The 14,772-nt window shown below is 42.7% G+C and overlaps 1 protein-coding gene across 2 annotated transcripts in view; it reads right to left on the reverse strand.

The window, feature by feature from the left end:
* The window catches only part of SEMA4F (ssemaphorin 4F), a 1,454,381-nt gene that overhangs the window by 154,271 nt on the left and 1,285,338 nt on the right, over window positions 1-14,772 (reverse strand). For both annotated transcript variants that reach the window (XM_044063980.1, XM_044063981.1), the window contains exon 12: window positions 11,401-11,558. In XM_044063980.1, the coding sequence (XP_043919915.1) occupies window positions 11,401-11,558 (158 nt within the window). The remainder of the gene's footprint in view (window positions 1-11,400; window positions 11,559-14,772) is intronic.

Here is a 14,772-nt window from a genome sequence, read left to right on the forward strand (position 1 = left end):
AGAACCCTAATCAAAGTAATCAAATCTTCTGCCATTTTAAGCATATGCTTCTTGGGCACAGTTCCTGAAGAACTAGGGGTAACACCAACTGAAGCTAAACCTGGCCTGCCCCTGGGAGAAGCCTTGGAAACAGAAGGAGAGGGCCTAACCACCCTAGGCAGGGAGGGGAGTATAGTAACCTGAGAAGCCCCATCAGCCTGGCCTGCCTCCTGAGAGGCCACATCCTGCAATAACAAAGACTCTCCCTGGGATCCCAAAGAAACCTCCGGTGGAACCACCGGCTCCACCGACACCTCTAAAGAACCGGCGTCCGGTACTGACGGTTCCTCTAGCCTAGGTTTAACTGCTTTGTCCTTGCGCTTCTTCGAAGAAGCGGGCGTCGGAGCATCCGACGGCATTTTATAATTGCACCGCTTCCGGAAGACTAACCTGGCACAATCTAATCTTCTCTTAATAGTGCGCTTATTGAATCTAGCACAAGAGCGACACCCAACAACGTCGTGCTCAGGCCCTAAACAAGGAATACACAAAGTATGGTAGTCTCTATGCGGTATCTGTTTCCCACAAGAAATACAATTATTCACTTTTTCTGACATCCGGTAAACCACTGAGGCAAGAAAAAACTAAAATATTCCCCAACGGGGTACTTAGCCAACTTTGACTCGGTCTGAAACTCCGAAATCGAACAATTTCAGAACGCCAACCGGCACTTGCAACGCTGCTTCTGCATCGGACCATGCGGCAAAAAAGACTGAGGATATGACGTCGGTCATGCGCATTTGTACCCTGACGTCCTGATGTCAGTCAAATGCGCCTTGACCGACGTCAGCCTTATACTTTGATATTCGGGCCGACCGAGGACAGCGGACTACCCAAGTGTAAGGACTGCAGCAATGTGAGATGAAGAACATCTTAGGAGGTTTAGCAAAAGAGGAAATCTGCTACCCTTACAGTTTTGTCAGTCTTTCTGACGAAGCTAATTCTGCCGGTTATTTGTTAAACATTTTCTGCCAAGACCCACACCACCAAGTCAGGCTTAAAAGCAGTACATATGGACCATTCAGAGTAACAAATCCATCAGCATATTTTGGCGAAATGTGGAACACCTGGAGAAAACTCACATAAAAACACAGGTAGGGCATATACAGGACTTCAAGACAGTGGCTGGAGGTCAGGATAGAATCCCAGAACTACAGATATGAGACAACAGTCTAATGGCATTATTAATCCCCCTGCATACAGACCATCTTGAGTATTCTGACAGGCACCTAAGCAAGTTGATCACTTCAGGTGTTCATGTGTGTGTGCGGGGGGGGGGGGGGGGTTCACCAGGTTATTCACTGATGAGACAAAATTATTTACAACAGAGTAACAATAAAAGAAAAACTTAGAAGAAAAATAACACTACATTAATTACTACTACAGTTAAACAGAAGAGAGAAAGAATGATTTAGAGACATTAAATGAAGCTCAAAAAAATCAGAATTTTATCTCATGAATGAAGAATATAATTTCAAAGCAGTCTAAAGCCATTTCAGTACAATTGCAATCTCATGTCGTGGGATACAAAATGGAGAAAGTTGGATATTCTAGTGTTTACACAGCAGGGTTAAGTAATCCTAATCCTGCAACAACAGTCCTACCGATTCCTGCAGATGAAGCTGTACACTACTTTCAGATTAGTACATTTCCATACTATCAGAGCCTATCCAAGTCTGATAGTGTTTTTTCTTTGGTTTAAAGGAGTGACTGGTGATACCCACTCAGTCCTCATAATATGGCCCTCTCCTTGGTCTCTCAGCAACATATGACGCTGTGGATCCCATCATCCTTTTTGGGGTGTTTATGATGCGTCTCTTGGTGAGACGGACTGTGGCACACAGTCTTCTCAATTACATTCTAAAATGTGAATTCGCCCCAGGGCTATAGTTTGGAACTTTTGTTGTTTACAGGTATATGGTACCACTGGGAAACATGACAAAGACATGGACTGCAGTATCACAGCTGTACTTTTACTAATTATATGTCAGTCTTCTGGAGCGAGTGAATGATCCCAACACTGCCAATAGAAAGTACAGTTGTGTACACTTACCATAAATGTAGATGTTCGAGTGTATTCACTGTTACAGTCATCATATTTGGGTTATCTGCCTGCAGGTAGCCCTCAGCCGGCCTGAATGCCAGAGTCTTCGGACTTCTGCATTGGATGCTATCGCTTCTTCCATGACGTCAGGTCATCAGGGGTATAAAATATGCAGCCGACGCCATTACATCAGTTTTTTCTTGCCCCAGATGTCAGGTGCCCCCACAATAGGAAGCAATTATATGGTATGGTACACCCCCAGCAAAAAGCAAATACACAAGAAAAAATAAATATACCAAACAAGAAGGAAAGGTAGAGCCAAGAGAAGTCGGGGGCCGGAGGGAGAGTAACCAGGACTACAACAGTGAACACACTTGGACATCTACATTTATGGTAAGTGTACACAACTGTACTATGTTCTTCATGTTTCACTATTGCAGTCATCACATTTGGGTTGATTCCCAAAGCTAAGGAAGGGAGCAGGAAATTAAAGAGCATTAGGGCCAGCTATTAAGCCCTGCAAGACTGCAGTGGCAAATACAGCTCTGAATTTAGAAAAGATAGGCATGTGATAATGCTTGGTGAAGGTATGTACAGAGCTCCAGGTAGCAGCTTCTAGGATGTCCCTGGGTAGGGACTCCTCTGAGAAATGCCGCAGAGATAGATGCAGCCCTGGTGGAATGTGATCTTATCCCCTTGTGCGGTAGGTTTTCCACAGTGCTTGTAGCAGAAATGAATGCAATGGGCTATCCATTCGGAAATGGTTTGCTTTGAAATGGCCTTCCCCTCTGCTCCTGCAGCAAAGCCAACTAGCAGCTGTTCAGATTTTCTGAGAGGCTTAGTCCTGTCCAAATAGAATCTAAGTTGTCTGTGCACGTCCAGAGAGTGCAGTATTCGTTCCCCTTTGTTTTGTGGATTAGGGAAATGAGTAGTCAAATGAATGGACTGATTTAGGGCCACACTAGACACCACCTTGGGCATAAAGGAAAAATGAGTCCTGAGGGAAACCCTGTCCACATGGAAGATAATGAAGGGTTCCACCGCCATGAGGGCCTGTAATTCAGACACTCTTCTTGCTGAAGTGATGGCTAGTAGGAAGGCTGTTTTCCAAGAAAGGAATTTCAACTCTGCTATTGCAGCTGGCTCAAGGGGGGGGGGGGGTGAGCTTTTCCAATACAAAATTAAGGTCCCAGGCTGGAGTGGGAGCTCTCCTGGGGGGGGGGGGGGGGTCTTACATTTTTGGCCCCTCTAAGCAAGGGGTGAGAGAGAGGTGGGGTGGGCTCAGTATTGTAATGTGCTGAAATGGCAGAGGAATTCATTTTAATTGACGAAAAGGATAGGCCCTTGTGGAGCATTTCTGTTAAATACTCTAGAATATGAGGTAAGCTGGGAACCATTGTGCCCATCCCCTGAGTCTGGCTCCAAGAACAGTATCTTTTCCACTTTTCAGCATAGGATTTTCTAGTACTAGGCCTCCTTGCCTCCAGAATGACATCCAGCACATGCTTACTGAGGGATGATAGAGGAGAGCTCAAGGAATTAGCCAGGCTGCAAGGTTCAGGGTTTGAAGCTGAGGGTGCAGAATCTGGCCCACCTGCTGGGACAGCAGGGAAGGGGTCTGAGGCAAGTGCCATGGTTGTAGCAGTGTCATACTGAGGAAGAGGGGGTACCTGTACTGGCGTGGCCAGTCTGGTGCAAATCAGTATTGTCCTTGGCTTGTCCTGTTTGACCTTTAGAAGAACCTTCGAGAGGTGAGGCAGAGGGGGAAAGGCATAAACCGAGAAGCTTTCCCAGGTAAAGGACAGGGCATCCACTTTCCAAGCTTGACTGTGGGAGTTCTTGTGTAGAATTTGTTCAACTGGTAGTTCTGAGGGGAGGCAAACAGGTCTACCTCTGGAGTCCCCCACTTGTTCTTCAAGAGGTTGAATATTCTGGGTTCTAGTTTCCATTCGTGTGGGTCCATGAGATTTCTGCTTAAGTCATCTGCCAGTGAATTTAGTTTGCCTGGCAGGAATTGTGCTTGTAGGTGTACTTGGTAGCTCAAGGTTGTCTTCCACAGAGCCATGGCTAGTCTGCAGAGAGGGTATGAGTGGGTTCCCCCCTGCTTGTTTATGTACCACATAACTGTGGTGTTGTCTGTCTTTACCAATAGTTGTCCTGGAAGAATACGGTCTTTGAAGGCTGTCAGAGCATTCTGTACAGCTAACATTTCTTTTTGATTGATATGCAGGTGCATCTGTCTCGGGTTCCATTTGCCCTGAATGCACTGCCCTGCCATGTGAGCCCCCCATGCATAGTCTGACGAGTCTGTTGTTAGGGTTTGGGTGGCAGGTGGTAGAGTGAAAGGGAGTCCCTTGTTGTGGAAGCAGGTCTCTGCCCACCAGAGGAACTATGTCCTTATACAAGGAATGACAGGAATCATTGTTTCCAGGTCCTGAGAATGTTGACACCATAGGCTTTTTAGATACCATTGGAGTTTCCTCATATGCAGTCTTGCATATGGAATTAGTAGAATGAAAGAGGCCATGAACCCCAGAGCTTAGGTTCATAGGTAGATACTAGGCTATCTGCCCTAGGGCATTTATAAGCCTAGCCAGAGTGTATTTGGCTTCCACCTCCCTATTAGATTACCCTACTGTGCCTCTGTAAAGTAGGTCACAGAAGGTACCCTTTAAGATTAGTTTACTGTGCCTCTGTCTAGCAGGGACACAGAAGTGATCCCAGGGGTGAATTTGCGATTTCCCATCCACGCATCCATATTTCGCTTGAAGAGGGTCATTGAGGGGCTAGGTCTAACATGAATTGGGATTCTATTCCAGAGTGAGGGGAGCCTCTGGGAAATGAATCTGTCCCTCCAGCATGTCCTATTTATTTTTGTGCTAAGGTTTAAGTCCCTGGAGTGTGTAGCTCTAAGGGACTTGGATTTTTTGAGGTGGAGCATGTCCATTAATTCTGGGTTTGACACGGCTTTGTATGTCAGGCATAGATCGCCTCTGAATAGGCAGTAAGCAACTGAGTATAGCTGGAGTTTCTTTAGTCGAGTTGCATAGGACATCTGTTTGTAGCCCATGATCCTCTTGGTGAGGTACTTTTTGGGTCTCTCCAGTTGCTGCAGGTGTCAGGTAAGGTACATCCCAAAAGGGGCATTGTATTCAATTATGGGCCTGATGACTGACGAGTAGAGGGGCACAATGACCTCTCTTGATCTAGTTGCGAACCCTTTCGTGATAAGGTGGGCTATATAGAAGGTCTTTCTAACCACTTTGGCAACGTGATTATCAAAGGAGAGATTAGTATCTACGTTGGTCCCCAAATCTCTAATTACTTCTTCCGTACTTAATGGATTACCACCTATGTGGTAATTTGTGGGCACCTTGTTTTTCCCAAAGGGGATGACTATGCACTTTTTAGCATTTAGCTTGAGGCCGTGGCTCTGGCACCAAGCATCCGTCTCTGCGAGACCCTTTTGGAGGATGCTTGTGTCAGCTGGAGATTCGATTATGGACCCCAGTTTGCAGTCATCTGCAACTTTGTCAGCCATAACCCCCCTGTGTTAGCCCGAACCTCAGAGAAGTATATACCAAACAAGAGAGGTCCCAGAACTGAGCCCTGTGGGACGCCACTTGTAACTGGTTTGGATTCGGACATGGCACCTGCGATTCTGACCATGTGAATTCTATCCCTGAGCCAGTTTGCAACCCATCTTGTGATATAGGGTTGATATTTAAGCTGGTAAGCTTATTTATGATGCCCAAGTGGGGTATTGTGTCAAAGGCTTTTGCGAGGTCCAGGTAGGCTGTGTGGACTACCTTGCCCTCATCTATGGCTTTGGTAACTGTTTCAAAGAAATCCACTAGGTTTAAGAGGCAAGATCTGCCCTTAACAAAGCCGAATTGGGTAGGGTCCAGTGTCTGGAGGCTCCCAATGTCTTTGTAGTAGCTTGCGGTATTTTCCTTGCAGATAGCTGGGGTTTTGTGGTTAATAGTTTGAAGTAGGTTGTCAAATAAACTTGTTTCTCTGGAGTGAGGAATGCCATCTAGGAAGTTGTGTTCAAAGCTTGCTCCCAGGAATACAATATGTTGGCAGGGTACTAGGTGAGATTTCTTTTCGTTGATGGTGTACCCCAGTGAGGTTAGAAGTTTCTTTATGAATGCCAGGTGTTGTAATAGCAAGTCCTGGCTTTCTGCCTGAATTAAGACAATCGTTCAAGTATGGGTAAATTTGAATATTTCTCTGCCTGCAAAACGCAATGGCTGGAGCTAGACACTTTGTGAACACCCTGGGCGCAGTAGATAAGCCAAAGGGAAGTGCAGAGAACTGAAAGTGCATGGAGCCTGCCCTGAAACGCAGGTATTGTCTGCAGGATCCTCTTACTGGAATGTGCAGGTAAGCTTCCTTTAAGTCTAGGGTTGCCAGCCAGGCATCCTTGGCTAGCATAGGAAGAAGCTGTTGAAGAGTTAATATTTTGAATTTTGGAACCACCAGAAAGGTGTTGAGAACAGGGAGGTCCAGAATAGGACGCCAGGAGTTATCTTTTCTGGGTACCAGAAAAAGTCTTGAATAAAAACCTTGTCTCTCTTTTTCTGCTGGGACAGGCTGAATAGCCCTGATACTGCGAAGAGAGAGAACCTGCTGTTGGGCCTCCGCCCACTGATTTGAGGGTAGGTCTGGTCAACCACTTGGGGTTGGTAGTGTGTGGAAGTGGAATCTGTATCCTTGGGAAACTATGTTCAAAACCCATTTGTCCTGGGTAATGAGTTCCCAGTTTTTTGCATGCAGGGCGAGCTTTCCTCCTAAGGGAGCAGGAAGTTGAGCAGGGCTTAGAAGGGTTAAGGTTAAGTCATTGTACCATTTTTCCGTAGGGGGATGGCTTACTACTCCCTGCTTTGGAAGTGGGAGCCCCCCACTGCTTAGATCGGTGCATAGCCTGAGACTGTAGCCTTGGTGGTCTGCTGTTCCTGGGTTTGGACTGAGAAGGCCTGGAAGGGACTGGAAAGGACCAGTTCTTTGAAGGCCAATGCCTACTGAATCTGGGAGGCTGTGCTTCTAGGAAATCTTTTACAGTTTGCATAGATTTAGCTTTTTCCTCTATCCATTTGAGGACTTCTGCTTTGTTGCCAAAAAGGCGGTCTTGGTTTAAGGGAGCATCCAGTAATTTAGCTTTAACATGATCTGGCAAGTTTTGTTCCTTAAGCCAAGCATGCCTTCTAAGTACAGACCCAGTGACAGCAGCCCTGCAAAATGCTTCTAAAGCGTCAAAACAACATTGCAAAGTATGTTTACCAACTTGTTCTGCAGAATGCATTAAATCTTACAAGTCTTTGTGTTAAGCACAGTCAGGAATCAACATTGTTTTCTGTTTAAGTAGTCCCATAATATGCTGCTGATACTTTAACATATGAAACTAGCAATTTAAAGCCCTAATGGCCAAAGCAGCAGAGGTGTACACCTTCTTACCCCATCTGTCTAAGGCTCTAGAATCTCTATCAGAAGGGGTAGGATTTTTGGCAGCAGTAGCCTTAATGTCTTTTGGTCCTTGAGAAATGGTCTCTGGATCTGCAGAAGATTCTTGAAGAGGAACTTGTGAGAATCAGGTACTCTGTAGTACCTGTCAGGTTTTCTGGGAGCTGGAGGTAAAGTGCCTGGGGTAAGGCTAGATTCCAAGAAAGCATCATCTACAATGTCCAGAACAGGAGGGATAGCTAAAGGCCTGTGTTGAGGCAGGAGTAAGAATTCCCTAAGTCTTTTTTGGACTCCGAATAATCCTGGCTTTCCCAGCGGAAATGCTCCCTAAGAGTATGCAAGGTTTCACCGAAAGAAAAATCTTCTGGACGGGAAGCAGAGGGAATGGAATCCTCTGCATCAGAATGCTCATAAGTAGATAAGGGAAAATCCTGGTAATCAGAAGGAGCAGAAATATCAGATTCCTGATTAGAAGAATCAGAAAGAAAATCAGTTCTAGGTCTCTTAGAGGGGGAAGGCTGGCCTCCCCTAATTAAGGTAATAAGGTCTTCAGCCATTCTAAGCATTTGTTTTTTTAGGTATATGGACCTGAGTCTGCGGTTTGGTCGTTGGTTTTCTAGGCGTAGTGCGAGTTTTTGGCCTGAAGAATTCGGAACTTCTGGATGGAAACGATGGAGTCTGTTTAATATGAATGTCTGTAGGCCCGAATACACCCTCAAAAGTCAGTGCCTGCACAGCAGCTCTGGACCCATCCAAGGTAGAGACATCCGCAGGTTCCATAGTAGAAGCATCTCGCAGCATACCGGACTCCGAATAGGTCTCAGTAGAGGCCTGTGAATCTGAAGTAGCGGGTATCAGGGACTGCGAAGGTGCCTCACTGAGTTCCGTCGGACTGGCAACTAGCTTAATGGAAGTGTCATCGGCAGTTTTGGACCTATGCGGTCTGTCTCTGTCTTTATCCTTATGTTTTTTTCAGAAGATCGGTAGTCGGATGGCTTAACGAAGCCATTTCGGAGTACGGAGACACAGTACGAAAGTATTTGGCTACAAAAATAGCCCAACGACGAATATTTCGGGCATTGAACAAGGCACAAAATCGACAGCGAGGGACGTTGTGGTCAACAGGGGATGAAGTACGAGTGAAAATCTCTATGAGGTATTTGCTTTCCACAGGCAAGACAATTGTTAACTTTTACTGACATCGGTTAGAGCAAGAAAAACGATCCCCAATGGGGTACTTATCCTTTTTGAAGACTTCAGGTCTGAAACTCGAAAATGAAAATTTCAGGAGACGGCCGACTGGCACTTGCAAATGGCTTCTGCTTCGGGCACCGCACGGCAAGAAAGACTGATGTAATGGTGTCGGCTGAATGCTTTATACCCCTGACGACCTGACGTCATTGAAGAAGCGACAGCATCCGACGCAGAAGTCCAAAGACTCTGGTATTCAGGCCAGCTGAGGGCTACCTGCAGGCAGATAACCCAAATGTGATGACTGCTACAGTGAAACACGAAGAACATCTGCTTGGAGTCCAGGGTTACCAGACTCTTCTAAGAGGAGGCTGAAGCATGATGGAACAGTTAGCACTTGGCTCTTGCACTTCTCCTGGCCTGTGTTCTAATATAGTGCACAACAACAATTTGGAGATGGTCAGTAATCTTAACATGAAACTCAATATCAGCATTCATTAAAGCTATTTGTTTTCATCTGGGAGATATCACCTGTAGTAAGCATCCTACACCAACAAAAGGCAGTGTCATTTACCTAGAGCTATTCTTAGGTTATCAGGTGATACAGAACTCCACAATTTGGTCGCTTATGATCAGTTTATAGTTCTATCATATTACTCTGACTTAGAAGTTAGAACCAAAGATTTGAGCTATTAACAAGCTGCATCCTGTACCCAGGGTACAGGTTTTGATCCCTTTCACCTTTGTCTGACTGCTGTGAGATTCTGAGCAAATTACTTAACCTGACAGTGCTCAAGGTCTGCCCTGAAACGGGACAATTTGTTCAGTGGGCTAACCAATCAATAAATAGTTAAAATACTGGTCACCAGGTGAAAGCAGTGTAACAGCTTGGGAATTACCTAGGCCCTCCATGACTTGGATCCCATTTATCCTAAGGGGCTTTTTGTCCCTTAGAGTCCATACCATCTGCACAGCCAGTGCAGAGATGCTCAATACCTGACTCAATCAGCAGAGTATTTATTTGTCTTCCAGGCTTTGACTGTGAAATTTCCTACACTGCCAGTTTCAGATGAGCCTTTCTGAAGGCTGAGAGGTCCCGAAATACCTATATACTTTTTAATAAAGCTTTTAACTCTGCACAATTATAGTAACTGTGGTTTCTGGTTTCACTTCTTGAAGCTGAACAAATAAATGTAGTTGTCTCAATTTAATTTTGTTTACTGTCTTGCTTTACAATTTCTGTGATGTTCTTATATCTCATTTATTAATTTCATTTGTTGACAATGTTACCCTTGCAGGGTAATGCTCATTTTCAGGAGGGACCTAGGAGTAGACTAAATATACATTTAACAAAGTGCAACAAACAGATCAGGACAAAACTACTGGGAGAATTACTGATCTCAAGCTTACTGCAAGGTATATTAAACCATGAAACATATGAGATATTTGTAATCAGGCAGACTTTGGACAAAAGGTGTGGGAGGATAGAAAGTGTATTGAATGGCAGGTTTCAGATGTGAATAAGTTAAAGATGGAAGGCTAGAGAAAATGTAGAGACAGCAGTCATGAGGAATAGGAAGAATATAATGATGGAAGCTAGGGAAAATGTTAAAAGAACAATCAAAGTACAGACAGAAGAAAAAGATGACAGTCAGACTCAAAGTACTATAATGATATCCAAGGCCCCCAGGTGAGTATTCAGAACTGTGTAGACATTACATTAAGAGATGATCTATAAACAGTTTTTAAAAATTGTGAAGTTATCTACTTCCCTGTAGGTACAGGGATAAAGAAATTCACAAATGAAGTTGGAAAAAGCTTGGTGCTCAGTCACCCACTCTAGTGGTGGTCTTATACAGCTTTCTGTTGGAGGAATGCTGGACAATCTCAGCTCTGTACTGTGCAACACGGTAGGATAATGTTAGTAATTTACAGCTGTATATGACTTTGTGGGTAAACGCCATATGGCTAAGCTTAAGTTTATTGCTTTAGAACATCTATCATACATAATTTAGTATGTTACAGGTGTGCGGAGCTTTTTACAAGAGCTGTACATAAAAAAGTGACTTAACTTGATATTCTTTAAGCAAAGAGCATCCAACTGACAGTGCAGGCTGTATGTTTTGCTTTGTAAGTATTGGCTGATGACATTCTGTATCAGCAAAGCAAGGTTGTGGTAATGGTCATCTCCATGCTGGGCAGTTTTCAAGAATCGGATTTTATATGTGCACACACACTGATGTTAACTGGACAGCATACTTAGTAAACAAGCTACAAATTCGGAATTAATGAATTTTAACTGATCCATGCATTCTTGTGATGTATTGAAAGAAAAGCAAGATGCATAAGCTGGACAAGTGAAAGTGTTAAAAAGATTAAGAGAGTAGAATTCACTACTCTGGAAGGAGAAGATTTTGAAATGTGGTACCTTGCAATATGGTTTATTTGACAATCTGATCTGTCACTCCTACATGGACTTTACCCACAAAACAGGGGTACATACCCACACACTTTCGAGGATTCTTGAAAAACTACCTGTGGCCCACAGTGTAACTGGCAGCAGCACAACAGTGCAGCAATGTAGCCTAATTTTGGTCAAAAGTACACAATTGCTGGAATAAAAGTTAAAGATGTAATTGCAAAGTATAGACAAAAGGCCTCACCTTTCATTTGCATCCTGATTCACACATTTCAGCTGCTCTGTATCCCAGCCACACAATGGATCCCTGGCCAGGATGCAGTCATGGCATTTCCTGAACTTGCTGCAGTTTGCTATGGGAAGATGGACAACACTGCTAGAAGAAGCCACATATAGAGAGTCCTGTGAATAAAAAAAGCATAATCTGTAAAGCAGAGTACAGAACAACATGTACTTATTTTCAGTGTTAAGGAAAACAAATTGCATTACTCGGCACTGATTAGCTATAGATTTATCTAAGTATTAGAATGCAGAGCCCAAGCACTGTACTACATTTTAATAACAATACTACTTATAAACAGCCTGGAAAATAAATATGATAAGCTAAATTAGTTGAAAAAAACATTAAGAACAACTCCCCAAGAATAATTTAAACTCTATGAAGAGATGGTTCTTCGGGGACAAAAAAGTATTAGTTTAAGGGTGTGCACACATATGCCACCAGTGTATTGTACTTTTTTATTTTTTATATTTTTCCCCTAACAGATTTGTTTGTTTTTCAATTGAATTGTACAGGTTATAGGTCAAATTAAATGTGAGAACATTTTTGGAATGATTTATTGCGGTCTCATTTTTTTATATCACAAAAACCTGGCATTTGAACAGGGGTGTGTAAACTTTTTATATCCACTGTGTATGTATGTATGTATATACTACACCTGTCTAGTCTGTCTCCTATACTCTACCTTCCCTACATCTCCTACTTCTTACTTTCCTTTTTTGTTTCCAAACTCCTATACAACTAGATCCTACCCACTTTAAATAAGCATCTGCCTATTAACTCATTTTGCTCTAAGCAGCTTAAACAATATTGTAACTAGTCACATTTTATTCTGCTAATTGTTTAAAACCTTGTTTGTAACAACTCACATACTTGCCTGCCAATTGTTAAAACTCTGTACAATTGAACTGCCTGAGGAGCTTTTTTTCTCTCTCCAGGCTCTGCTTGTAAGATCTTATAGCTGATTGTTACTACTATGTTACTAAAATTTAATAAATTGTTTTCTAGTCCTGAGGAGCTTTTCTCTTGTGTGTGTGTGTGTGTGTGTATATATATATATATATATATATATATATATATATATATATATATATCTATATATACATGTTAACAAACACATTCTGAAATGGCCAGGTTTGTCACAGGGATTCACTGATTTTTCACATACCGACATGGCATTGACAAGTCAGGTCCATCACAAAATGTATAAAAACACATATGTGCTAAATGCCTACCTAACGGCAAGCTAAAGGAATTCCAATTCACATCATGTTTTGGCCTGTTGGAGGAAGCCGGATCACATGGATAAATCCACAGAGATAAGGAGAGCATGCAGAATGCACAAATTAACCACATGCTACAATGAAAAAGATCCGTGAAGGTTCGAAAGCTTCGTATTTAATAAATGTATTATTTCACATTGGTTGAACTCAAGGTTCTTTTGCATTTAACAGTGATTAAATGACAGCACGGGTAAGTATCCACAAATGGCCTTGGTACCCATTAGTTATAGACACTTTATTGACTGTGTATACCACAGACATCTATGGGGATAGATATACAGATACATTAAACAAAAAAATAATAATAATCACAGCAATTAAGTATTCCATCTTGCTTCATATAAATGTATATTTAATAACCAGATTAAACGGCTCAGCTATGTTAATTAAAAACAGCTCCCACTCAGCAGTTACAGCCACTTCTGTATACGATTAAGATGGCTGATTGTGATACAAAAATAATGGCCATGTAATGCATTTCAGAATTGTTTAACATAAACAGTAGCCACACATTAAAGTAAGTATTCCAAGCTGTGTCCTACAAATCACATTAATCTTGCAAAGCCATACTAATGAGCAAACCATAGTAGTTAGCCATATTCCCCACATCCTCTGGTTCTTGCCATTTTTAGTGCCATACAAGCAAGGTGGCAATAGCATACTGAAACCACCCGTCTCTACCAGAAATAGGTCAGCAGAGATGGGGCAATAGCATACTGAAACCACCCGTCTCTACCAGAAATAGGTCAGCAGAGATGGGCCACTCATCCCTATTCTACTGCGAAGCTCTTCCATTGCTCAGCTGTTACTCAAACTTGGTCATAGTCTGTGTTTATCCTTCTGCACTACAAAGCCAGATGATTTTCTTTCCAACTTTGGAAATAACAATATGACTTCTCTTTTAAAGTTGCAAAATGAATACATCCTTCAGATAAAAGTCAAATGGACAATTGCATGTCGTGTCTGTCTCAACTGCATTAAGAGCTGCATCCTCGAGTTTTGGAAGCCTGCTACTTTAACCTTTTGCTTTAAGCATTTAATTTCAGTATATTTTAAAAGCTACTGCATTTTTGTTTTGGCTCACAACACTTGCATATGCATGTACTGATGCCGTCCACAGCACTGGAATCAGAGTACAGTATCAGCAGAACATATCATTGAGTGGGGACATGCTGAAACAAGCTAGAAAAGTGTTTTGTTCAGATGTAGAAATCTGAGCACTAAGAATTATTGATGACTAAAGTGCTTATCTAGCAGTCCTACCATTGCCTATACATACTGTTCAGTATTTTTTAATTCATTTGCTAACCAGGCAATCCAACTTGACACAAGCATCGTTTTTAGTGGATGACTGTCTGGTTCAGTGACTTGTTCAGTCACAAAGTAGCCAAATGAAGTGTAAGGATTCAAACCCTGTACCCCTGACTACAAAGAGCAACTCATTTACAGCTCAGAGTTTTAAGCATCAGTGCTAACTGCTAGACAAACAAATTGCATTTCATAAAAACAACTAAAACACCATAGCAGTACCGGGAAAAGGTGCAACACCAAGACCAAAACACAGAAAAGCACCAAAAATGCATGAGGGTGACTCCAATCAAAGTTTTTAGCATAGTCAAAATGTAATGTTCGCTATTCGTCTAACAGACTTCTTCAGAAAAAAGAAGTTATGTACTCACCATAACGATCTGAGTAGGTAAACTTCATTTGTCAGCAACTTGAGGGTATCGGATCCGTGCCGGCAGCTTCAAACAGCTAAGATCTGAGCTCCAAGCTCCTCCCCTTACCCATAATCCCCTGCCATCCCTCTCTGACCTCAGATCAAGTTTGCTATAGTAACACAGAATATTACAAAACAAAGGATCACCTGCACATCCTAACCTGGTGTTATCCGGAGAAAAAGGACAAGGAATCCTTCTAGGACGCACTATAGGTTAGGGGGATGGAGGGTGGGTAGGTTGCTGACAAATGAAGTTTACCTACTCAGATGGAACGTTATGGTGAGTACATAACTTCTTTATCTGAAGTAGTTAACTTCATTTGTTCATCAACC

Source organism: Protopterus annectens, chromosome 2.part2 (genome assembly GCF_019279795.1).
Source record: "Protopterus annectens isolate FY-2018-M chromosome 2.part2, PAN1.0, whole genome shotgun sequence".
NCBI classification, from domain to species: Eukaryota; Metazoa; Chordata; order Ceratodontiformes; family Protopteridae; genus Protopterus; species Protopterus annectens.